Genomic DNA, 24,905 nt, shown 5'->3' on the forward strand with positions numbered 1-24,905 from the left:
TTAGGCCAGAGCCAAAGCCTAATATAGCCTAATATTGAAAATGTATATAGAAGGGGAAATAGGAAAGTTGTTAAAAGATTCCAAAAATACCCCTAGTAGTTAGTTGTTAGTTAGGCTATAAATAAAGAGCTAGTTTTAGAGAAGTTTAGCTTTTGAAGTATTGAGTAGGAGAGGATTTGATTCAGGGAATCAACCTTGTAGTGTGTAATTGATTCAGGGAATCAATTAGGGTTCTTCATTGTATTCTTCTAATCTTGCAATCAATAAAGAGGTATTAGTATCCGGAATTCAATTGATTCCGGATCGATCTTGTTTGAATCTTCTTCTTTTGTGCAATTCTGTTACCGGTGTTATCATTCACACTCTAAAATGAAATTATATCATTATAGAAAAGACAAGAAAGCACAAAATATAATGTTTCACAAAAGTAGAAACTAATTCTTCCAAAGAGTAATTAGAACACAGCTCCAACATGATTGTGTGTAAGTGTATGTTAGAATGAAAGAGATCAGAAATTACTTGCACGATAAGGATTTAAAGTCCGTAATTGAATGGCCTGATATGACTTCAGATTGCAGTACATGTGGATCCAAGTCACGACACTAAAACAAGCTAGATAAAGAGGTGTGGAGGAGCCTATACTGTTTCCCAATCCTATACCGAGCACGATACCAATAAACTTACTTGCCATCCCTTGGACTTCACCTTTAGCAATTACCTACAATTTGCAATTATTTTCAGAGAGAAAACAATATATAAGTAAAATGACTGTTTGTCAAACATATATTCAATAAATCGACCCACCTGTAGTACTATATGGAAATCAACCAAAGTAACAAATCAAAGTAATTGTTGTGTTGCATCATTAAATTAATTATCCTATTTATTCCAAGTAAAAAGGATCAATTTTTACCTCAGCAAAATTCCTTTGGGCAGCAAAACCAGCAAAGAAACAGCTCCTAGTAGAAGCCTGTAAACATAAAATCAGCTTGAAATTTCAAACAGGTTTTTAATACCAAACTGACAGGTCCTCTATCTTTTACCATATTGAACCCAAAATAACACAGGAAACTAATAGTGTAGATTACATTCCATCATTTTATCCCAAAACATCACAAGTCAAAATTTAAAAAAAAAGAAAGGGAAAGCACACATAGAAATATCTGAAAAATATATCCAAAATTTAATGAAACAATTTTCATATTATTGGGAAACAGTTTAAGACCAATTCCAAAAAAGTCGAGACGAATGGGAATGAAATGAAAGACTATTGGATGGTTAGCTAACAAGCATTTACAACATATCATTATATTTAAACACTTAATTTCAATATCCTTCTGATTTATTAAAAATTATCTGATTCATACACCAGAATGGCGGAAATTTATTCCTTATTTATCCTCTTGATTATGCAGTGAACCTACTTGCCTGACTGACACTACACTAAAAAGCGGCCCAATTCACAGGGGGCTCGTACTAAACATAATTATTGAACAGACATTGCAACATAAGTGATTGATATCTATCAAGTAGTTTTGGTACACAGATAGAACAATATAGAACAGTCGTTTTTCCATGTTCTCTTTGATTCCACCTCTTTAGGTGGAACAGAAATATTTCTGACTGTTTCATTATAAAATACACCAAACATACAATAGAACTCGTGTTTTGTTTGATGGCATTCGTACAAGTCTCCCAAACACAACCTAGTGTTTCTAAAGGTTCATATGCGCTTCACAATACCTGAATCAATGCAGCTGCAGAGCGCGAAGCACCAGCAACAGCACCAATGGGTACAAAAAGAAAAGGAAAAGCAGGAGTACACATCTCCAAACCAAAAGCAGCGTTTTCAAGAAGATCAGCAAACAATCTCCACCCTTTAGGGTTAACATCGAAATGCCTTCCAAAATTCGACAACATGATCTTACTAAGATACCCAATTCCATCTTTGAGAACCCAATTAATAGCAGCAGCAGTGGGAATAGCCCCTTTTCCCAATCCAACAGCATAAAGCAATGCTTGAGTTGCAAGCACCCCACTAACCTGGCTAGCAATACCTTGAAATCCTCTCCATAAAGAGTATTCCAAGTAATCACTTGTCACACTATTAGGAAACCCTTCTGGAAGCATCAAACGGATGAAGAGGTCCCTGCACTTGAACAATATAAAGTTTGGAACTTGTGAAGTGTTCAACGATGATAATTCTGTGAATAGGTTTGGGTTTGAAGGAATGAAAGCATCGTTGAAATAATCAGGTATAAGCTTTGTAAAGTTTCCACCTTTGACTTCCCAAATGGTGGGATCAGAGAGAGATGAAGTTTTAGCCTTTGCGAAATTGGCTAAAAGAAGTTGAGAGAATGAAAAGAAAGAAGAAAGTAGGAGCAAGGAGAAGAAAAGGGTATGATGGGGATTTGAAGAGTCATCAGAGTCAAAAGGGTAACCCCAACCACCACCATTGTTGTTATTGTTATTGTTGTTGTTGTTGTTGTTATTGTTGCCGCCACCAATTGCTGTGAAAAGAGGGAGTGCTGAAAGGCGAAAGGGGTTAAAAGGGGTTGTGTTGGAATGTATAGTTTGAACAAGTTTGGAGTTGAGGGTGTGAAAATGGGTGGTGGGGAAGTGTGGTGGCGGCGGTGAACGGTGGCGAAGTGGAGAGGAATTTGAAGGAGAAGGAGTGAAAAGGGAGGAGAGTACGGAAGTGCAGACCATGGTGGCTCTACCGTTGGAGCCACCTGGTTGTTCCGGCGAGTGAAGGAATAAAGGTCAAAACTTGAGAATCATCGCATAGAATAGAAGAAACCCAAACCCATTACATGGATGCAACAACTTTAACAACAACAAAAAAACAAGTATGGCTTAAATGATATTTTGGTCATTTACTTTGTAATTAGTTTTATTTTTCTCCTTTATGTTTTTTAAGCTTTATTTTGGTGATTTATATTTTAGATTTTATTATCCCGTCAAGAATATCATTTTTATATGTCTTCTAAGGGTATTAATAATTTTTGAAGAGATATATATTTGAAATAATTTTAAAGCATGAAAGGATAAAAATATAACTCAATTAGGAAATAAAGGACCAAAATGTTACCAAGTTTAGAGACCATTTTTTTCTATAAGCATAAAAAGTATAGCAAAGATATTTTATTAGATAATCAATTAATATATTTCAGAGTGTGTGTTCCTATAAATGTTATTCATAGAAATTTCTTGATATTTTGGTTATTTTGAAAATCTAACAGAACTTTACGTGAAACAATTCTTTATGGCAAAAAAATTAGATAGGAATTAATTATCTTTATCAAAGACACTTAATGACTTCAAGTATATATTAGGTTTTCGTAAGAGTTTGTGCACTCTTACATATGAAATTTTGTTGGTTGAAATAATTAAAATTTACTTAATAATGATCTTATATTTGAAAGGGATTAATCTTCAAATATTATATTGAAGTTGTGCTAACAAAAAAGAACCCATGTTTTGTAGGATATAATTTGAAAATATTGGTGTTTTATTAGTTGCTTTCACCATTATATAATTTTTAATGATTAACTTGTGATTGTTTTAGTTTTAATGACAAATTTTGGAAGGGATAAATGAAAATAACGACTTTAGAACTATGAAATATATTGTAAGATAATTTTAAAATTTTTTCCTCTTACATTTTCTCCGAGACTAATCTCGCAAACAAATCATGAAGATAAGAAATAAACATTTTATGATGAGCTTTATTTCTAAAAAATACTAACCAATAATAACCTTTATCTCTTAGATTTTAATTTTTCAAAGAGATAAATATGAATAATGCTTTTAGTCAACAACTTAATTACCAAAAACGGCCTTATTTAATTATTATTAATTTGTTTTTGTTTTTATTTTTTAATTACTTTCACAAACCAATAATTACCTTATCTCTTATGGACATTATATTGTCAAATTTTTATTATTTAATACAGTAATAAATACTAGTAGTTTCTCTATTTTGAATTTGAAAACTACCTAATAATAGTAATTAATTGGTATGATTTTATTTTTTATTTTATTAATAATTTATTTAAAAAAATAATTTTTGTTTTGCTTTTGGTTCAGATAAAATTAGGTCTATATATATTTATTTTAAAAAAATTATTAAAATTATTCAAATAAAACCCTCATGCTAAGCCTCCTAAACTCCTATTTAGTCTCTGCTACATTTTCCATAAATGTTCTTTGATCACCCGATCTTGTTGAACCATTAATGAGCTAACTGTTTTCATGTTGGCTTCAAATGAAATGAAATGAGACAACGACCTCTATAATCAACACATCAATATTAGTCATATATGATAAATATATAATTGAACCGGTAAATAAATACCTCAATGTTTAGCTTAATTATATTAGAATAAAATATCTTTTGTACTAGAAGATTATTATCTCCTTTAACTAGTAAAAATATGATATGTATATTGTTTTGTTTAATTTTAAAAATATTTCTATAAAAAATATGATTAAATATAACATATATCAAGATTTTAGAGATTGAATGAGATAATTTATCTCTTTATAATAAAAAATACTTTATTCACTAGTTATATTTATCGGTTATTTTTTAAACATTATAGACATCTTTCATAACAGGAGGTTACTGTAATTATAAACAGCTCCTTTATAAGGGTATTAAGTATAATAAATGCATATAAAATATGAATGATTCTTATATGTATAAAAAACGGGTTATCTATACTACTTATAAAGGGAAAACCCAAAATAACCACCCATTATGATGTAATTTGTGGTTCTCTCTATTTTGCCCTCATATTTTCTAATTTTTACCAAAAAAAACCATATATAACCTAATGTTTCCTTTCTACCCAATATATGTTCTATATTATGTGGTTAACTATTTTTTCATTGTTACATTATAACTATTAGTTTTTTAATGTAGAACATCAATGTCAATTTAAATTCAACCATAGATTACAAATATTTAACACAAAATATTATATTTGATATTTATGATATATAAACTACACATTATAAATAATATGAAAGCGGGTTGACAGGCACGACAGTGCCTGTCAACACGCTAGTAAATATAAGGTCATAAATGTAAAAACATATCACATTTTATTTGGTCTTTTGGTATCACTTGCCTTGCCTCTCAATACTGGAGAGAAGTCTCATTTATAAAAAAAATAAACTATGTAAAATTTACAGGTTATTTAGATTTTTTTAAATTTTATTTATTTATTTTTTATTCAAAAATAATATGAAATCATGACCGTTGAAAAGATTTTTTTACCCCATCTTATCATCCTATCTGGTACTGACTCTCCAAGACAAGAGAGGGCCCCTTTCCCTTACTTAATATGGCTTTATATATGTGGCAAAGTGCATGTTTTCATTCCTTGATACTGACACATCCCCACAATTATGGTGAAGAGCATTCCAGTGATTGATTTGGAGAAGATTTCAGAGGAAGAAGAGTGTAAGAAGGTAAGAGAAGCATGTGAGAAATGGGGTTGTTTCAGGATAATAAATCACTCAATTCCTGAAACCCTAATGACAGAGATGAAGAGAGTGATAGGAACTCTACTTGATCTTCCTATAGAGATGAAGAAGCGCAACATAGAAGTAATTGCTGGAAGTGGTTACATGGCACCAAGTAAGGTCAACCCTTTTTATGAGGCTTTGGGACTCTATGATTTGGCTTCCTCACAAGCACTCTTCGAGTTCTGCAATCAATTGGATGCCTCTCCTCATCAAAGGTTTTTTAATCGAATTCCTTTTCTCCCTTTTCCAATTCTTTTGCGGTGTTTAATTTAAGGAGAGAGTATTAGATGGAGAAAAAAACCGATCCGGGAGTACATGCAAATACATAGAACGATTAGGTGTAGAAATAATTTATAGGTGAAAATAAGTTTTATGATACTCGCCCTATGATTAGTCACTTATTTTATAAATTTAATACTTATTTAAATGTATATATATATATATATATATATATATATTATAAACTTTATTATATTTCATAATAAATTTCATTTATTTCACTATAGTCAAAATTATCATATAAATATATTATTTATATAATAATCATTTTTACATATTAGATATTTGTACGAGGACTTTTAAAAGGAAAAAACTAGATCTCATTTATTGGGACTTAACTAAATGTAAATTATTTCAGTTCCTATCGTTTAAGGAAGCAAGTTAATGGACCTAATTTGATTCATAAATCACCTTTATCTCATAATTAATTGAGGAAACTAATTTCCAACAAATTTTGACTTTCTCACCATGGGTGTTGTAATTTGAGTTTGACCACCCTAAACTTCGGTGTAAAAATTTATAAAAAATTACTTCAGAATATTGAATATTTACGAATAAATTATTAAATAGTTTATAATATCTAAACTTTTGGTATCAGTCATATTTTGTAATTTATTTTAAAGTTATCAAAAACAATATATAAATATTAAATATTTCCTTATATTTGATATGTTTTTTTTTGTATAATCATTGATATTCTATATCTGGTAAGAAACTAATATCTTTGGGATATGTGATTATCTCTTCCGACAAATGTCATTAACATGAATCAAATCTTTATTAAATGTGATGATTTAGTAGAACCTTAAATTATTAGACCAATTAGATATGTTTTACTATTATCACACGTTGACTATTATTATAAGAATATTATTGAGACACAAACACTTTTTTGCTAGCAAAATTAGATATTTGGTTGATGATATGAAACCTTATATCATAATTGAAACATAGTGTAAACTGTTTTATTAATTTAATTGAAACATAGACCAAAATGTACAAATGTATGTGTTGTACTACAATAATTTCTCACATATAAGAAAATCTAACAAGAAGAAAAGAAAACAGACACCTTCAACAGCCAGATTAAAGTTCATTTTTGTTTACTCCATATTTATTTGAAGTTTAGTACAGTATAATTTTGCTCCAAGTGACTAATTCAATTACTTGTTAGTTTGGGTTTGAGGAGTGCAAGTTGTGGGGAAATGGTCTAAAAAATAAAATAAAAACAATGACATTTAATTTTCATTGAAGTTACAAATTTAACTTTAAAAGTACATTATAAGATACAACTTGTCGTTCCATTAATAGAGAGAAGTTTTACTCGAGTTTGAGGGTGGTGGATTGATTTTATTGGTTTCCCAGGCAAGTGATGGAGACATATGGCAAAGCAACTCATGATCTGGCAGTGATTATAGGACAAAAGATGGCTCAATCTCTAGGAATACTATGTGCTGATTTTGAGGACTGGCCATGCCAGTTTAGAATTAACAAATATAACTTCACCCCAGAGGCTGTAGGGTCCTTAGGAGTACAACTACACACAGATTCAGGGTTCCTAACCATTCTTCAAGATGATATCAATGTTGGTGGACTTGAAGTCATGGACAGTTCTGGCTCATTTGTACCAATCCCTCCATTACCTGGGTCCCTCCTTGCCAATCTTGGAGATATTGCTCATGTAAGTATACAACAATCACTATGTTTTAAATTACGGTTGTGATCATAATATGGCTGTTGCAGCCTGATGTGATCAATATGGTCAAATAAATTCACAATTGTGGTGGGGTTGTGTTACGGTCACATTTTAAAACACTTCAGCCACTAATCACTTATGATTGAGCTGAAGTTTGGATCAAAACACAAACTTTTGCTATTAATTTGTAAAATCTGTGTTTGTCTATGGAATATAAATTTTATGTAGGTATGGAGCAATGGAAGGTTTTGCAATGTAAAGCACCGTGTACAATGCAAGGAAGCAACCACCCGTCTATCAATTGCGACGTTTATGTTAGCATCAAGGAAAGGAAATGTTGAGGCCCCAACAGAGTTGGTGAACCATGATCACCATCGTCTCTACCAACCTTTCATTTATGAAGATTACAGGAAGCTCAGAATCTCCAAGAAAATGCACGCTGGTGAAGCTCTTGAGCTATTACGCATTGCCTAGTAATCATAGAAACTATGGGAAGGTCGAAAAGCCAAGACTCTATTATATATTTAAAAGTCAATAATAATACTTGAACAAGAAGCGAAAATTAGATAATTAAACATTTGACTAGTAATTGTAAGGATATGTTGTGTTTGGCAGGGAGGGAAATTAATTCCATCCTAAGCTCTATAATTGTGTATCTATACAATGGATTTTCTTCATGGGTCTATCTTCTTTACTATATCACTATATGATATAAGTTATTATACAACATCTAAGAGTGTAAGACAATATGTTGTGGACTTGTCTTTAAAAAAGAGTTTTTTCAGTGTGCTCGCCATGATTTACAACGTTATTTGCTTCCAGAAAAACTTCAAAAGAATGCAAAAACTCAAATGGAGCAAAGACATTTCATCAAAATCTACAAGATTCACACTGATTTCATTCTCATGCAGTCCAAGTAGAATAAAAGGGAGACTTGTTACATCTATCATCCCAAACTTAACTAGATGGAAGCCTCGTGTATTGGGTTGTCCTTATTAATAAATCTAAACATGATGGCTTATCAATCAAGTCAACTTAAAATAAAAAATGCGGATGAAGACGAGAAAATTGAATTGGGAATATGATGGAAAGTATGCTGAAAACAAACAATCTTAGGCCTTGGAGCTGACATCAAATGATTTCAACTGCATAGAAGAAGATCTTGTGTTAAACTGTGAGTCAGTAATAGTTGTTGATGTAGAGTCACCAACAAGGCTTGCAAAATCCAAAGCTGGCCACACAAAAGATGGCTTCAGAGGTGGGACATTAGGCACAGGCACTGACCCAGATATGATTTGAACAACTGCTTGGATTTTAGGCCTTTCACTAGCAATGGGATGAGAGCATGCTAGTCCTAATTTCAAGACCCTCTCTGCCTCTTCTACCTCATAATCATTCCCAAGTTTTGGGTCTATTGCTTCCAGTATCCTTCCCTCGCGATACAAGAACCAAACCCAATCCACCAACAACTGATAGCCCTCGTTCGATGTCCACGGCCGCTGACAGCACACCACTTCTAGTAGGACAGCCCCGAATCCATAAACATCTGACTCGCAAGTGGCTTTGCCCGTGTGAAAGCATTCAGGTGCAATGTACCCAATGGTGCCCTGTACTCCTTCCAATTCTGCATAGGATGTTTTCTCATTCTCGATTGCACGCGCCAAGCCGAAGTCACCTAAACGAGCATTGAAGTCTGAATCCAACATGATGTTGCTTGCCTTGAGGTCTCGGTGAATTACTTTTTGATCATACTCACTATGTATGTAATTCAATGCATGAGCAACCCCTGATATGATGTTATACCTTAGTTTCCAACTTAGAGGGGTTTCAATGGTTGACCCTTGTTGACCATAAATATGTCTGTCCAAGCTACCATTGGGCATATATTCATATACTAAGAGCAACATCCCGTTTTTGTGACACCACCCTGCATATAATATCAAATGTATTAAAGTCAACAGCATCAATAAAACAAGGCCTCCTTAGATCTCAACCACAAGATAACCAAAAGGTCAATAGTTCATTTCCTGAGAGCAATACTTATTGGGAGGAGTAGTCGCTCATCCCGAAATGGATTAATTCTTTATCCAATGGGTGAGAGGATATCTTGGTAGGACAAACAAAACATTGATATCAGTTTTACATGATGGCATTTGCTGACAAAGTATTGCTGCCAACCACATACAGGTTAATTTTGAATAAGGAAGCTTCAATGAAGCATCCCTCATAAGGGGACAAAGTCAGGAATTGAATAAAGATTCCTTTCATAATTAAGAGAGCAGTAATATTGACAATGGACCCGGGGAATATAAGGTCACTTTCAGTGCAAAATGCATAAGAAAACAAATGACCAAAAGAGGGTCTTTGAAAGAAAATGAAATCATGTCTCTTTTTTCTAATATTGTGTTCACATTTTATAATTATTGATCATCTATCCATCAATATTATGCCTTCTCACTTCTTTAAAAGGTCCTTAGCACTTTTGCACTGGCTCTTGGCCTTGCACAATTAAGTTCTGAAAGTTAATATAAAGGGAATTTACATGACGCGGTTGAATGTACAAAACAATGAAGCAGTGAGTAGGACCACAGATCAGATGATGCAAATCATCTCTAGTATTAATAAAAATATGTTATATCAATTGAAAAATTTAAATAATAATTATGATTGTTATTTTTGTTTCAATATTAGTAATGCATATACGATACTTCAAATACCTTCATGCATTATTTTTTGAATAATACTTCAACGATCTTCATGTATTCGTATTCATATTCGGAAACTCTTAAAATGTTTTCATGATACTTCATAAACACTCAAACTATTGAAAAATATAAAACAAACAATTAGGCATAATAGATAAAACACATGTATAAGAGTGTAAAATCTGTACACTGACAGTATAAAAATTTATGCACATGCACACTATCATCCACCCTTTATTTGGATTACCTTTTTTTTTAAAAGTCAACAATAATTAAACATCAGTGGTAGATGATACAATGACAGTATATAAATCTTGTACATTGTCGGTGCATACATCTTTTCTATAGGTACAATGAATAAAAAATGTAATAATGTATATACATAAGTTGATCATTAATTAAATGAGATTAAAAAATTCATATTTGGGGACATTGAGTAATATAATAATATAAATTTTATTTTATATATTTAATTTTATCTAAAAGTATGTTTTTTATTTAGAAATTCATAATAATTATTATATATTTATTATGTTTTATTTGTATAAAAAGTTTATTCCTAAAGTATTGTATCCAGAGAAAATTGTCAGAGAAATACGTAGGTGATTCATTAACACACCAACCAATACCAAACCTGGTCAAAATTGTCAGAGAAAATTACTTTGTCGTGACACAGAATTTCGGGATATGCATCAATGATAGACCACTTAACAAGAAATGGTTTCTTCTCGTCTCATATTCTAATCCTAGAGATTCCAATACCAAAAAAGAATTCATCTCTTTTTTGCTGGTCCAAGATCATAATGATCTGCACGAACTACTTTCCATTTAAATCCTAATTTGATTTTAATAAGGTCATCATCAAAGTTATGGAACTTAATTACTATGGTCCACCACGTGATTCAAACATAAGGTGATTGATTCAATACAAATTCAACTTGATCACTAACTTATCATCATTACTTTGCTGATTAAAATTAAAATGAAGTGAATTCTGAATCAGTGAAATAGGAAATTTACCTAGTAATCGAACAAGATTTTTGTGACGAAGACGATTGATAATGGTTAGCTCAGACAAGAAATCATCTGTGCTTTTCATCTTGTCCCTTGAAAACATCTTAACAGCAACTTCCAAATCCTCTTTTGCTAATGTTCCTTTATAAACCACACCAAACCCACCTTGACCAAGTTTATTCTTGTTATCAAAATTATTAGTAGCTTTCTTCAATTCCTTGTACCTAAATTCTCTTGGGGTTCCAGGGAGACTCTTCAAGGTGCCCATAATTTGAGGGTCAGAGGAACTTAAACATTTCTTCTTAACTATAATAAAATACACCAACCCAGCAATCCCTATCATAATCAAAGGCACCCCAACAATTAAACCAATCTTTATGGCATTGCTAAACTTACTATTATCTTCAGGAAAAGACGTAATAGATATATTCCATCGTAACACACAGTGCAACTCATAGCTAAGTCCTGTTGAACCAGCGAATCCAAAATAAGACTTTTGATTCACCAACCCTTTGAGATCAAGACTCGAACTAAACACAGGCTGGGTTGGTTTCGCCACTATAGGAGCAAACCTATTAGCCTGCTTTGCCATGTACACGTTAATTTCTTTGCGTTCTCCATCATACTCCACCCAAACCACCCAGTCATGTGTATTTTGAGCGAGCTGAAACCCAAACTTGGACAAAGAAACAGTCATGTTGGACCTGACACTATTGATGTCAAGTCCAATGTGATTGTCATCTGGGTCAAAATCTTGTTTGAAACTGTCAAATTCAATAGCAACAAACTTGTTGGAAGATTTTCCGTCGGTGGTGGAGTTACTCAGGCCAAGATATTGGCCGTAACTGTTATCAGGAATGGCGGAAGATGGTGCAATAACAAAGGCCATGCCTTCACCAGGAGTGTGATTAACCTTATAAAAGTTAAAAAGGAAGGAAGTGTTGAAGGAAGCGAGTTTTCCATTGAAATCACCGTTTTCATCGTCCCATAACTTGAAGGATCTCTTTAAGAATACTCTACCGTATTTGTTAACGTGGGAGATGTTTCCGGCGCTGTCAGGAGTGATCTGAAGAGCATTGAGGTTTATTGCAGCATTGCCTTTGACGTCGAAGATACCGGTTAAGGAACCATAAGCGTATGATTCATTGAAGAAACCATAAACGTATGATTCATTGGAGAGAGCTCTACTATTTTGTTTGGGAGTTTTGGGTTGAGAGGTTGCCGGCGGGGAGAGGAGTAGTATGGTTATGGCGGTGATGAGGAGGCTCCACCGTGGACCCATGTTAGGTTTATGGTAGCGGTTGATGCTATATTGGAGTGAAAGTATAATAATATATGTATTTCTGAATATTGAAAGATGAAGGTGTTTATGAAATTTCTTCAGTTTTTGACTTTTTTAACTTAGTCAATATCTACACTAGTAAATGGAGATGAGAGTGTATGAAAAATGAAAAAAATAATATCATATAACATTTTATCTCTTTATATAATAATGACACTTTTATAATGTGAATAAAAGAATTTGCTTCTCACAATTCTTTTCCTTTTTTGACTTGCCCCTCCATCTTTTCTTTCATGCTATTTGTGCCTTTGGCAATTCTGATAATTTTATCTAAAGAAGAAAAAAATTAACAAATTGGGGAGGAATTGTATTGTTATTTCAAAAAGGTGCAGTGGCCTTGTTTTTCTAGGAAGTTTCGGATTTGAAGTTTGTATTAACTATATTATGATAAATATAATAATGCTAGATTTTAATATTTATATATTGATGATATAAATATATAATTGTGATTGATTATGGAATAAAATAGTGATATGAAAGAAGGTAATAAGTATTATCCGTTTAAAAAACATTACATTACTGATTTATATTTATTAAACTAATAATAATAATTTAATATGCAATAAAAAAAAGAGGATTAAATTATTTCCATTTAATGTGGGTTTAGTTATTCATCATAAAATATTGGTCTGGCATTGGATATCTATGTGTATGTAAAATTCTTTGCTTAGGAATCTAATTGGAATTAGATATTAGTCCTAAGGTGATAATAAGAAGTTTAATTAATTTAGCAAAAATATTATAATATTTTATTGTTTGTGGTATACATTTACCTTGTAAGTAATGAAACTTTTCTTTTTCATGGTGGGCGCCGTCCCAAGGATTAAATTTTAATATTGTCTTATATGATACACAACTATCTAGTATATAATTAACATTAACTCTAATTGTTATAGTAATATTACTATAATATTTTAACTATATCAAAATATTTATACACTAACATTGTAAATATTTATACATAAATATTGTGTCATTTTAGGGATGGTAACAGATGTGAGTGAGTATGGATAGTATTTTGTCGTTCGCAAATCCACAATATTTACGGGCATTCGCGTGGGTAGTAGCTATTTGTGAGTACCCAACAAATTCTTAAGTTTAATTATATATTTATATATTTTGAAATAATCAATATATAAAATAATTATTACATGAATAATAAGATATTTATATGATAAGTTTATGATCATGATGAAACATGTATAATTTATTATGAAATAATAATAAAGCATATGTTATATAATCTTAAATTAATAATAATAAAATATAATATATATAAAAATTTAATTTATAAATTTGCTGATATCGTAGGCGGGTATTATAAAACCCATTCTCATAAGTTATTATTATGGATACTCATTGTCGGTATTTCTACGGGTACTTAAGGGTTGAATTTTTTTGTCATCTCTATGTCATTCATTATTTATTTTTATTAAAGAATTAATGATGATTAAATATAAACAATACTGTACTATCGATCTATATATTTTTCAATTAAAACGAAAGTTTGGATAGTCTATTGACCTCCTCAGTACATTCTCATTTTAAGTTTGATAATATTATGATGAGTAAATTACATTAACATCCATAATTTAGTGAAATTATATAAATTACTCAGACTTTTTAAAACTTACACAAATCACCCATAATTATATATGTACATTACATTGACTACCCATGTAGGATAGATAAATATAATTTCTTAAATAAAAAAAATGGTGATGAGTGTAATTAAGTCAAACAAAATATGATATATTGTGAAGACAAGTCTAAATGATATAAGAGTTGATGTATATTCTTTACTTTGGTTAGTTAAAGTATAATATCGAGAGTAATTTAAACATCTTCTTAAACTTATTGATGCAGTTTGTAATGAATAAAAAATAATGACTATACAACATGTTTTATATTATTTGGACTTGTATTCACAATATATCATATTTTATTTGACTTAGTCACTATTTTTGTTTGAGAAATTACAGTTATATCTCTTACAGAGATAATCAGTGTAATATATATGTATAATTAAGGGTGATTTGTATAGTTTTTAAAATGGTCTGGTTGGTTTGTGTAATTTGACAAAAACGCAAGGGGTATGAGTATAATTTACTCTAATATCATTAAAAGTGATAATTAAAATGTAAAATAATATTACTTTTTGAAAATGTCCAATAAGTGTAACACATTTGTTGTCCAAAAAATATGTCAATTAATTACATAAAGTGATGTACTCAGGACCAACCTTCACGAGTATGTGGCAAGTACGCTCCATATGGCCCATAATGAATGGCGCCCAAATATTTTTTATTTATATAATTACTTTTACTTCTATGTCACAATTATGTTACTATTTTATTTTTTAAATTTTGTTGTGATATCAATTACTGTTACCATATGCATAAATTTGTTATTCAATATTACATTGTGGTATTAATTATCTTTATATTGTTATATAGTTGATTTATAGAAAAATAAAGGTTTGGTCTATAATAAGAAAAATATGAGATTAATTAATATTCATTAAGAAGCAGAAAAATACTGAATAACTATATTATACTCGAGTTTTCAATAATTAACATAATCCAATTGGTAAAAAAAATTGTGTTGTCACATTTATATGGATTCAAAATTTATTGTAAAAATGTTACATAATATTTTTAATTCAAATTTCGTAAAGTTAAATACTTAAATTGATGGCCTAATTTTTTGTCACATCGGCCTTATAAAATATTAGGACAGGCACTAGAGATACTTTAGGAAAACAAATATACTCTTAAATAATGTACCTTATGATTAGAGGGTTATTTCCATTTTCAAGAGAGGTAATCTAAATAATTAATATATTTAGATAATAAAACAAAATAACAAACAGAGAAAATAGTGGTAAGTGCTTATTGATTTTTTAAAGTTACTAACAATAGGGACAAACTAAAAATTACAAAGTCACAATTAAAATAGAATAAAGGGGCTACAATTCATTTTTATGAATTTTTAAATGCGTACCAATGAATGACAAAATAAAGTTAGGTGTACTCCAAACATCTACAAACCTAATTAAGTATCATAATAATAATTTATAGGTGGAAATGAATATATATCCATGTTCCTAGTCACATATTCATAAACTATTTTGTTAATAAATATTTTATATATTATAAATTATTTATTACTTTGATATTATATACAATATTTTATAACTAATTATACTAATTGAAATATATAGACAAATGTATCTTATATATATATATATTATTTATGCAATAATTTTTTATATAGTATTTATTATAAAATTCATAATTAAATTTGAAAGCTTATTTTGACTATTGTGGATATTCATTACTTACATTTTGCATAGATATAATATTGGCATGAGTATGTATTTCAACTTTTGTACGAGGCAATTTTGTTGTCTTTCAGAAATTTATTGACCAATTTATACACATCTTTAGTCAGAGTAAAGTTAATGACTTTAGTCTAGTCATTGCAGAAAATTTTAAAAATTGGTTAAAGTTTATGTATAGTTGTATACTCATTTATTTTGCTTCTTTATTATTCTTTTACTCGGTAGTGATGACTTTTTGAATTTGACCCTACACAATGTTTCACATTCTCGATTAATGTTTTGTTCCAATTTCCTATATCTACTTTTAAATTTTTTCCGATGTATCATAAGTATTTAATAAAATTATGCATATTATCTTTTCACTATTTATGTTAGATGTGGCCAAATTATCCACAATTAATCTAAATTAAATACATCCAAATTCATTCATCAGAGTTAATAGATATAATCAAATGGATAATGTCGATAATGGATAGATCCAATAGATATTTGTGGGTATATCCATTTGGATGGATATTCAATTCATCCTTAAAAACAAAAACAAAAATATTTTTCGCATAAATCAACATGTAGACTCAATTTTGCTATGCAAAATATAAATCAATATTATTAATATTTTACCGATCATTAAACTGATTGGTCAGAGTAGTGGTATACTAGTATAGTGGTTCAATCAGTGGTTCACTATTAAACTGCATATCGGTGAAGTTACATATTCATATATTTTATACTAATGTTAATGTTGAAAAATAATAAAGAAGACAATAACTATTTTTATTTATATCACTTATTAAAAAATGAATATTGTACATCATGTTTTAGATGTATACAAATATAGTAGTTATGTGTTTGATCATCTATACAAATATTTTGGTAAAAATAAATCATTTTCATTAAAAAAAATAATTTTAAATGAAACCACCTAGTATGACTAGTACAATGCAATTGAAAACCGATCGATATGATCGTATGGTTCAATAGAAAACTTGCGGTATGATAGATTTTTACCAATATAATTGCATGATCTTATAAATAGTGTAACTTAGCGGAATTAATACCGATTCACTAGTTTACCTGTTGAACCAGCTAACACGAACGGTTTTGACATTAGTGATATAAACTACTATTTTCTTAACAAAAAGATTCATTCAACGATATTATATTTTTTATCAAATCATTATTTCAAAAAATTCAATAATGATTGATATAACATTTCGTGTCATGATTAAACACAAGCAAAAATGCTGATTGCACAATACAATATATCTAACCTCACATATACAATTGTCTTTCAGAGTTTTCTGAGGTAAATATAAATACTGAATTTTTTTTAAACTATCATTTCTCAAGCAACACATATGTTTTTTTATTTCTCTATCCATAAACTAAAAGATGATGGAATGTGTCAAAAGAAAATAAGAATTATATTGTTTGAAGTAGAGGGAGTATTTTAGTATTTTACCCTTTCATTTTAACTTTTAGTAGTCGGATAGATCATTCTGTTGTTCCTTTTCAACTTTATTTTGTTATGATTTGAATTTGACATAGGGAACCACATAAATAGTGATTTGAATTATTGCATTTTGTTTTATTCTTCTTCTTTTTTTTTATCCGGGAGATGACCCCCCAAAAAACAGTTATGAAAGTTATAATTGTAAACCACGATCAAATTTATGGAAGCATTGGTTTATACATTCCTCTTAGTCTCAACTTTAGGAATCATTTTTTTCGCTATCTTTTTTAGAGAACCCCCTAAAGTTCCAACTAAAAAGGTGAAATAATTTTTAATTATCTCAATTGAAGTAATGAGCCTCCCAATATTGGGAGGCTCATTACTTCAACTAGTCCCCATGTTCTTCGAATGGATCTCTTAGTTGTTGAGAGGGTTGCCCAAAAGCAGTATATAAGGCATACCCAGTAAAACTTACAAGTAAACCAGATATAGAGATGGCAACTAGGGTTGCTGTTTCCATTATTATATAATTTCAAGACCACAATGGATCTATAGGATAAGATCTTTTATTTACAGCGGAATAGTATACAAAGTCAACAGATCTCAATGAATAAAAAAAAAATAGGATTTATGGCTACACAAACCGTTGAGGGTAGTTCTAGATCTGATCCAAGACGAACTGCTGTAGGGGATTTATTGAAACCATTGAATTCAGAATATGGTAAAGTAGCTCCGGGATGGGGAACTACTCCTTTGATGGGTGTTGCAATGGCTCTTTTTGCGATATTTCTATCCATTATTTTGGAGATTTATAATTCGTCCATTTTATTGGACGGAATTTCGATGAATTAGATTCACAAAAACCGACTACCTAGATTTTCAATACAAATAAAAGTTAAGCATTATTTAGGTCTTTGATTTTTAGGCCATTCCATTTTTATTTGGTAGTTCGACCGTGGAATTTCTTTGTTTCTGTATTTCCGGAATATGAGTGTGTGACTTGTTAGAATTGATCCTATTCACAGTACAGAACATAAAATGAATCTGTCATCTTGATAGAGAAGAGATGGTTTTACCCTGTCAGATATTTATTCTAGTATCTGGAGCACGGAATATAGAAAATAGATTTTAACGTATTAGAACTATGATTCATAACTTAATATTTAGACCTCGCAACCGGACTAAAAAAAAATTTCAAAAGGTTGGAAGTTATAATAAATAAATCTAAACATTTTTATTCTTTCAAACCGTCGGCGATTATCTTTATTTTGATCAAAGGACAAACGTTTCTTTGGGGATTTTTTTCATTATATTTATATCTATTCATTGAATATGTGATAATCCAGCAGTTCTTACTCAGGGAATTTTTGGGCTTAGATTAAAGCTTTTTTTTCAATCATCGTGGTTCTGATATGAATCTGAAGTTTTTTTAATTGATTCGTAGCGTCTTAACAAGAAAATTCCTATCAATAAGAATAATAAAGACGACAGCAAGGTAAAGTTGCATTCCACACACACAAATCAAAAATAACACAAATAAAAGAAAAAAATTAAGTAAGATAGAATATTCAAGAGGCCTGTAACGAGCAAGATAAAACTTAGTGAGCTGACTTGATATTTTGGCATTATAACCACAAAGAATAGCTTTCGGATTTCTATTTTTTTCTTATCTTCCGAGAAGGTTGCATAGGATTAAGTTAAGAACTTTCTATTACACATATCCGTTTCCGCTACAACCAGTATTTGGGTATTTCTGTTTGAGCCGTACGAGGTGAAATTCTCATATACGGCTCTCGGGGGGGGGGGTTCCCTTTGTTTACCTATCTCAATAAAGTTTATGATTGGTTCGAAGAACGTCTTGAGATTCAAGCGATTGCCGACGATATAACTAGTAAATACGTTCCGCCTCATGTCAATATATTTTATTGTTTAGGAGGAATTACACTTACTTGTTTTTTAGTCCAAGTAGCAACAGGATTTGCTATGACTTTTTATTATCGTCCGACCGTTACTGAGGCTTTTGCTTCTGTTCAATATATAATGACTGAGGCTAACTTTGGTTGGTTAATCCGATCAGTTCATCGATGGTCGGCAAGTATGATGGTTTTAATGATGATCCTGCACGTATTTCGAGTGTATCTCACTGGAGGTTTTAAAAAACCTCGCGAATTGACTTGGGTTACGGGTGTTGTTTTGGCTGTATTGACCGCATCTTTTGGTGTAACTGGTTATTCCTTACCTTGGGACCAAATTGGGTATTGGGCAGTAAAAATTGTAACGGGTGTACCAGAAGCTATTCCTGTAATAGGATCGTCTGTAGTGGAGTTATTACGCGGAAGTGCTAGTGTGGGACAATCTACCTTGACTCGTTTTTATAGTTTACATACTTTTGTATTACCTCTTCTTACTGCCGTATTTATGTTAATGCACTTTCCAATGATACGTAAGCAAGGCATTTCCGGTCCTTTATAGAGAGTATAGTCTGGATCGTAGATATTTGTAATCGAGCATTTTTCATTTGGGGGAGGAACAATAGTATTTCACTGCTACAAATATGTCTTATTCTTTTAAATAAGACATATATTTGGATATTTCCCTTCAACTATTCATGTATGTCAAATAAAATAGAAAAAAAATAATCTAATTTTGTTAAGTTGAAGGGAATTCTCCGAAGAAACAATGGATTATGGGAGTGTGTGACTTGAACTATTATTGATTGGACCACGCAGATATATATATGACTTTATCTGCCACATTTGAATTTACAATTAAATGTGTCTTTGTTCCAACCCCCGCGCAAAAGCCCCCTACAGACAGAGGATAGGCCGGTTCCTTTGAAGAGAATCTTTTCTATGATCAGACTCGACCAATCATGTACTGCATGAACTGGCTCCGTAAGATCCAGTAAAATAAGTGATGTGATATAATCCAGATTATGTGTTATCTCTTTCACTTAACTTAATAGTATGGAAATGCATTTATTTCCTATGCATTGACTCGATTTATGATACTATCGGAGTGAAACAGGTAGATCTAAAGAAGAACAGGGGTAAGATTATATTAGTAACAAGTAAAGCCTTTGTATGTAAAATATGTAAAAAGTCCCGAGATTTTTTTTTGGGGGGATAACAATCGTAACAAGGTCTGAGATAACCCAGAAAGCACTATCAACTTTTTTTAGCATACTTGGGTATTTAGCATTTACTTAATAAAAATTGAATTATAAGAACTTAATTTTTTGCCATGGATAGAACTGTAACTCCGTAAACGAGAATCGGGTCCTTTTCTTATACAGAATCCATATGTGGATACCATAGAATTTTGTTCTATGGATACATTCAGTTCGTTTGATTCGTGCTTGAGCCGTATGATGAAAAATTATCATGTTCGGTTCTTTCGGAGGATGGATCTATAAGACTTCACCTATCCCAATAACAAAAAAACCTGACTTGAGTGATCCTGTATTAAGAGCTAAATTGGCTAAAGGAATGGGTCATAATTATTATGGAGAACCCGCATGGCCCAACGATCTTTTATATATTTTTCCAGTAGTCATTCTAGGTACTATTGCCTGTAACGTAGGTTTAGCCGTTCTAGAACCATCAATGATTGGGGAACCCGCGGATCCATTTGCAACTCCTTTGGAAATATTGCCTGAATGGTATTTCTTTCCCGTATTTCAAATACTTCGTACAGTGCCAAATAAGTTATTGGGCGTTCTTTTAATGGTTTTGGTACCTGCGGGATTATTAACAGTACCCTTTTTGGAGAATGTTAATAAATTTCAAAACCCGTTTCGCCGTCCAGTAGCCACAACCGTCTTTTTGATTGGTACCGCAGTGGCCTTGTGGTTGGGTATTGGAGCAACATTACCTATTGAGAAATCCCTAACTTTAGGTCTTTTTTAAATTGATTCAATTATGAAATAAAAAAAAAAATATCATGCCATGTGATTGTAATGTAGATTGTGTATCTAGGGAGAATTGTCTCAAAGTGAATTCTCCCTAGATACATCCGGTCCTGAACTATTCTGAGTATATGGATTTGTGCTAAAGATTTAAACCCATTTTTTCATCTTTATTTTTATCAAAATAAAGATGAAAAAATACAACGGATTAAAAATTTATGTAAAATGTTTTTCGATTTCTAAAATGTCCAATATATCTTTTACATCTTCTACGCGAAAATGTTCAATTTTAATAAGGTCTTCTTGACTGTTATTCAAAAGGTCAAATAATGTATGTATATTGGACCTTTTGAGACAATTATAGATCCTGGGAGACAATTCTAATTGGTCAATAAAAATGGATTTCAATGCTATTTCTTTTTTATTTTTCCTTAGTTTATCAAATAGATCATCAAAAGTAAAAGGGGGTAAATTAACTTTGTGTTGATTGTTTTCGAAATTTAAGTTTTCTTCGTCCGCATGCAAAAAAGGAATAAATAAATCAATCAAATTCCGGGAGGCTTCAAAAAGCGCTTCTTTAGGAGTTAAACTTCCATTTGTCCATATTTCGAGAAAAAGTATTTCTTGTTTTTCATTACCATTCACGTAAGAATGAATACTATGATTTGCATTTCGAACAGACATGAATACAGCATCTATAGGATAACTTCTGTCTTGAAATTTAGTTAGTGTTTTTATACGATATCCTCGATTTCTCGCGATTTCTAATCCAATACACAAATTAATGGGTTCTGTTATATTAGCTATATGTTGTGTATTATCAACGATTTCCACAGAAGGTGGTAAAAGGATGTCTTGAGCAGTTACATATCCAGGACCTTTGACAAAAATAGACGCGTCCCGAGTTCCATACATATTACTTCTCAATACAATTTCTTTCAAATTCATTAAAATTTCATGGACTGATTCTTGAATACCTACTAGCGTCGAATATTCATGTGGTATTTTCTCAGATTTTGCACGTGTGATACATGTTCCCTCGATTTCTCCGAGTAAAACTCTTCGCATTGCAATGCCTATTGTATCGGCTTGACCTTTCATAAGTGGAGACAGAATAAAGCGCCCATAATAAAGACGCTTACTGTCTACTCTTGATTCAACACACTTCCAACGGAGTGTTCGAGTAGATACTCTTACTTTCTCTCGAACCATAGTAATATATTATATATATTATTAAATCCTTTAATGGTTTATTTCTCTTGAAATCGCTTCCATGTTTATTTTTCGTTTTACACACGTCGTTTTTTCGGAGACCTACATCCATTATGTGGCATAGGGGTTACATCCCGTATAAATTTTAATAGTATACCACTTCTACGAATAGCTCTTAATGCCGCATCTCTTCCGAGACCCGGACCTTTTATCATGACTTCCGCCCGTTGCATGCCTTGATCCGCTACTGTTAGAATAGCATTTGCTGCTGCGGTTTGAGCGGCAAATGGTGTGCCTCTTCGTGTACCCTTGAATCCACAAGTACCGGCGGAGGACCAAGAAATTACCCGCCCCCGTACATCAGTAACAGTCACAATGGTATTGTTGAAACTAGCTTGAACATGAATAACTCCCTTTGGTATTTTACGAGCATGCTTACGCGAACCAATACGTCCATTTTTACGCGAACCCATTTTGGGTGTAGGTTTTGCCATACTTTATTAAATTTTTTATTTAGCAATTGAAGTCCAAGATCTATGGATATATCCATTTTATATCAAAACAAGATTCGTTACTATTTTATAACTTTTCTATATTAATTGTACTCTTTTTATTAATTCTATATTAATAGAATTTTAAATATCAATTATTTTTTTTATTTCTTTTTAATAGTTAGAATATATATAATAATTTAATATATATATTTATAAAACTTATATATATTATCTATATTATTTAATAAAAATTGATTTTATTTGTGCATTCAGTCTCAGTCCTTTACTTTAGAATTGAAAGCCCTCCTTTGTGGAAATTTTATCCTTGTCTTTGTTTATGTCTTGGATTGGAACAAATTACTATAATTCGACCCCGCCTACGGATCAATCTACATTTTTCACAAATTTTACGAGCAGAGGCCCTTATTTTCATATTTGTCATTCCTTAAATGAATCCCTAATCTCTTTATTGGAAGAAAATAAGTTTTCTTTTAATTTTTAACTTATAAGCGTAAGCGTACCCCCCAAAAAAATATTTAAGTTGAAAAAAAAAAAGTCTAATTAAATGATTTAGACTGCCATTTTAACTTTCGGGATCATATACATATAAAATATGAGTACGTCGAGTCGAATCCTTTCGGAAACATAGACTAGAATCAAACAAAATAAGATTCTATAATATAAAGGGGAATCTGGAACATACCCTTGGGAAGTTATTCCATAATTAAAACTTCATGAATCCATTTTCTTTTGTATTCTTATTCGAGTTAAACTTCCGTCACGCATTCACTATTGTATGAAGAGTACTATTTGAAACCTATGTTTTTTCTCTTTTTTGACAAAAATGGATAGAAGTTTATCATCTCATATAATTCGGATATCAGAAAAATTACCATATATAACATAAAACTTCTCCGCCTATTCTTTCTAATCGAGCCTCTCGATCTGTTATTATACCTCTAGAAGTAGAAAGAATTACAATTCCCATTCCTCCTAAAATTCTAGGAATTCGTTGATAATTAGAATAGATTCGTAGACCGGGTGTACTGATCCGTTTTAAAATTAAAACAGGTTTATACGATCCTTTCCTATATCGTAGAGTTAAAACTAAAAAATATTTGTCGTTTTCCCGAATGATGAAGAAGATGAGGATAGGATGAGGAGATGGATGGGATGAGGATGGGGACATGGATAGGATGAGGATGAGGATGAGGAGGAGGATAGGATGAGGATGAGGACGAAGATGGGATGAGGATGAGGATAGGATGCGATTGAGGATGAGGATGAGGATAGGATGCGATTGAGGATGAGGATGAGGATAGGATGCGATTGAGGATGAGGATGAGGATAGGATGCGATTGAGGATGAGGATGAGGATAGGATGCGATTGAGGATGAGGATGAGGATAGGATGCGATTGAGGATGAGGATGAGGATAGGATGCGATTGAGGATGAGGATGAGGATAGGATGCGATTGAGGATGAGGATGAGGATAGGATGCGATTGAGGATGAGGATGAGGATAGGATGCGATTGAGGATGAGGATGAGGATAGGATGAGGAAGAGGATAGGATGAGGGTGAGGACGAGGATGAGAATGAGGATGTGGATGAGGATGAGGATAAGGATGAGGATGAGGATGCGGATGGGCATGAGGATGAGGATGTGGATGACGATGAGGATGAGGATAGGATGAGGACGAGGATAGGATGAGTATGAGGATAGGAGGACGAGGACGAGGAGGATGAGGATGAGGATAGGATGCGATTGAGGATGAGGATGAGGATGAGGATGAGAATGAGGATTAGGATTAGGATAGGATGATGATGGGGATGAGGATTAGGATGAGGATGAGGATGAGGGTGAGGATGAAGATGGGATGAGGAAGAGGATGAGGATGAGGATATGATGAGGATAGGATGAGGA

General features: G+C 31.7%; 3 protein-coding genes across 4 annotated transcripts in view; 1 reads left to right on the forward strand and 2 right to left on the reverse strand.

The window, feature by feature from the left end:
• LOC109333092 (protein root UVB sensitive 1, chloroplastic) overlaps positions 1 to 2,831 on the reverse strand; it is a 6,473-nt gene extending 3,642 nt beyond the window's left edge. Inside the window, exons 1-4 of one of the 2 annotated variants that reach the window (XM_019568364.1) lie at positions 2,609 to 2,831; positions 1,744 to 2,560; positions 914 to 970; positions 520 to 718 (exon numbers count right to left, since the gene is read on the reverse strand). In XM_019568364.1, coding sequence (XP_019423909.1) covers positions 520 to 718; positions 914 to 970; positions 1,744 to 2,560; positions 2,609 to 2,709 — 1,174 coding nt within the window. In that variant the 5' untranslated portion in view covers positions 2,710 to 2,831. Of the gene's footprint in view, positions 1 to 519; positions 719 to 913; positions 971 to 1,743 lie in introns of both variants that reach the window. The other variant, XM_019568363.1, reaches the window with a different exon arrangement.
• Positions 5,366 to 8,233, forward strand: LOC109333093 (2-oxoglutarate-dependent dioxygenase DAO-like). The gene is made up of 3 exons (XM_019568365.1): positions 5,366 to 5,750; positions 7,180 to 7,495; positions 7,739 to 8,233. The coding sequence occupies exons 1-3, from the start codon at positions 5,416 to 5,418 to the stop codon at positions 7,982 to 7,984; spliced, it is 897 nt and encodes a 298-aa protein (XP_019423910.1). The 5' UTR covers positions 5,366 to 5,415; the 3' UTR covers positions 7,985 to 8,233.
• Positions 8,309 to 12,639, reverse strand: LOC109333091 (probable L-type lectin-domain containing receptor kinase S.5). The gene is made up of 2 exons (XM_019568362.1): positions 11,236 to 12,639; positions 8,309 to 9,437 (listed from the first exon to the last, which is right to left on the reverse strand). Exons 1-2 carry the CDS (start codon positions 12,509 to 12,511, stop codon positions 8,623 to 8,625), a joined length of 2,091 nt encoding a protein of 696 aa, XP_019423907.1. The 5' UTR covers positions 12,512 to 12,639; the 3' UTR covers positions 8,309 to 8,622.

Source organism: Lupinus angustifolius, chromosome LG18 (genome assembly GCF_001865875.1).
Source record: "Lupinus angustifolius cultivar Tanjil chromosome LG18, LupAngTanjil_v1.0, whole genome shotgun sequence".
Lineage (NCBI taxonomy): Eukaryota > Viridiplantae > Streptophyta > Magnoliopsida > Fabales > Fabaceae > Lupinus > Lupinus angustifolius.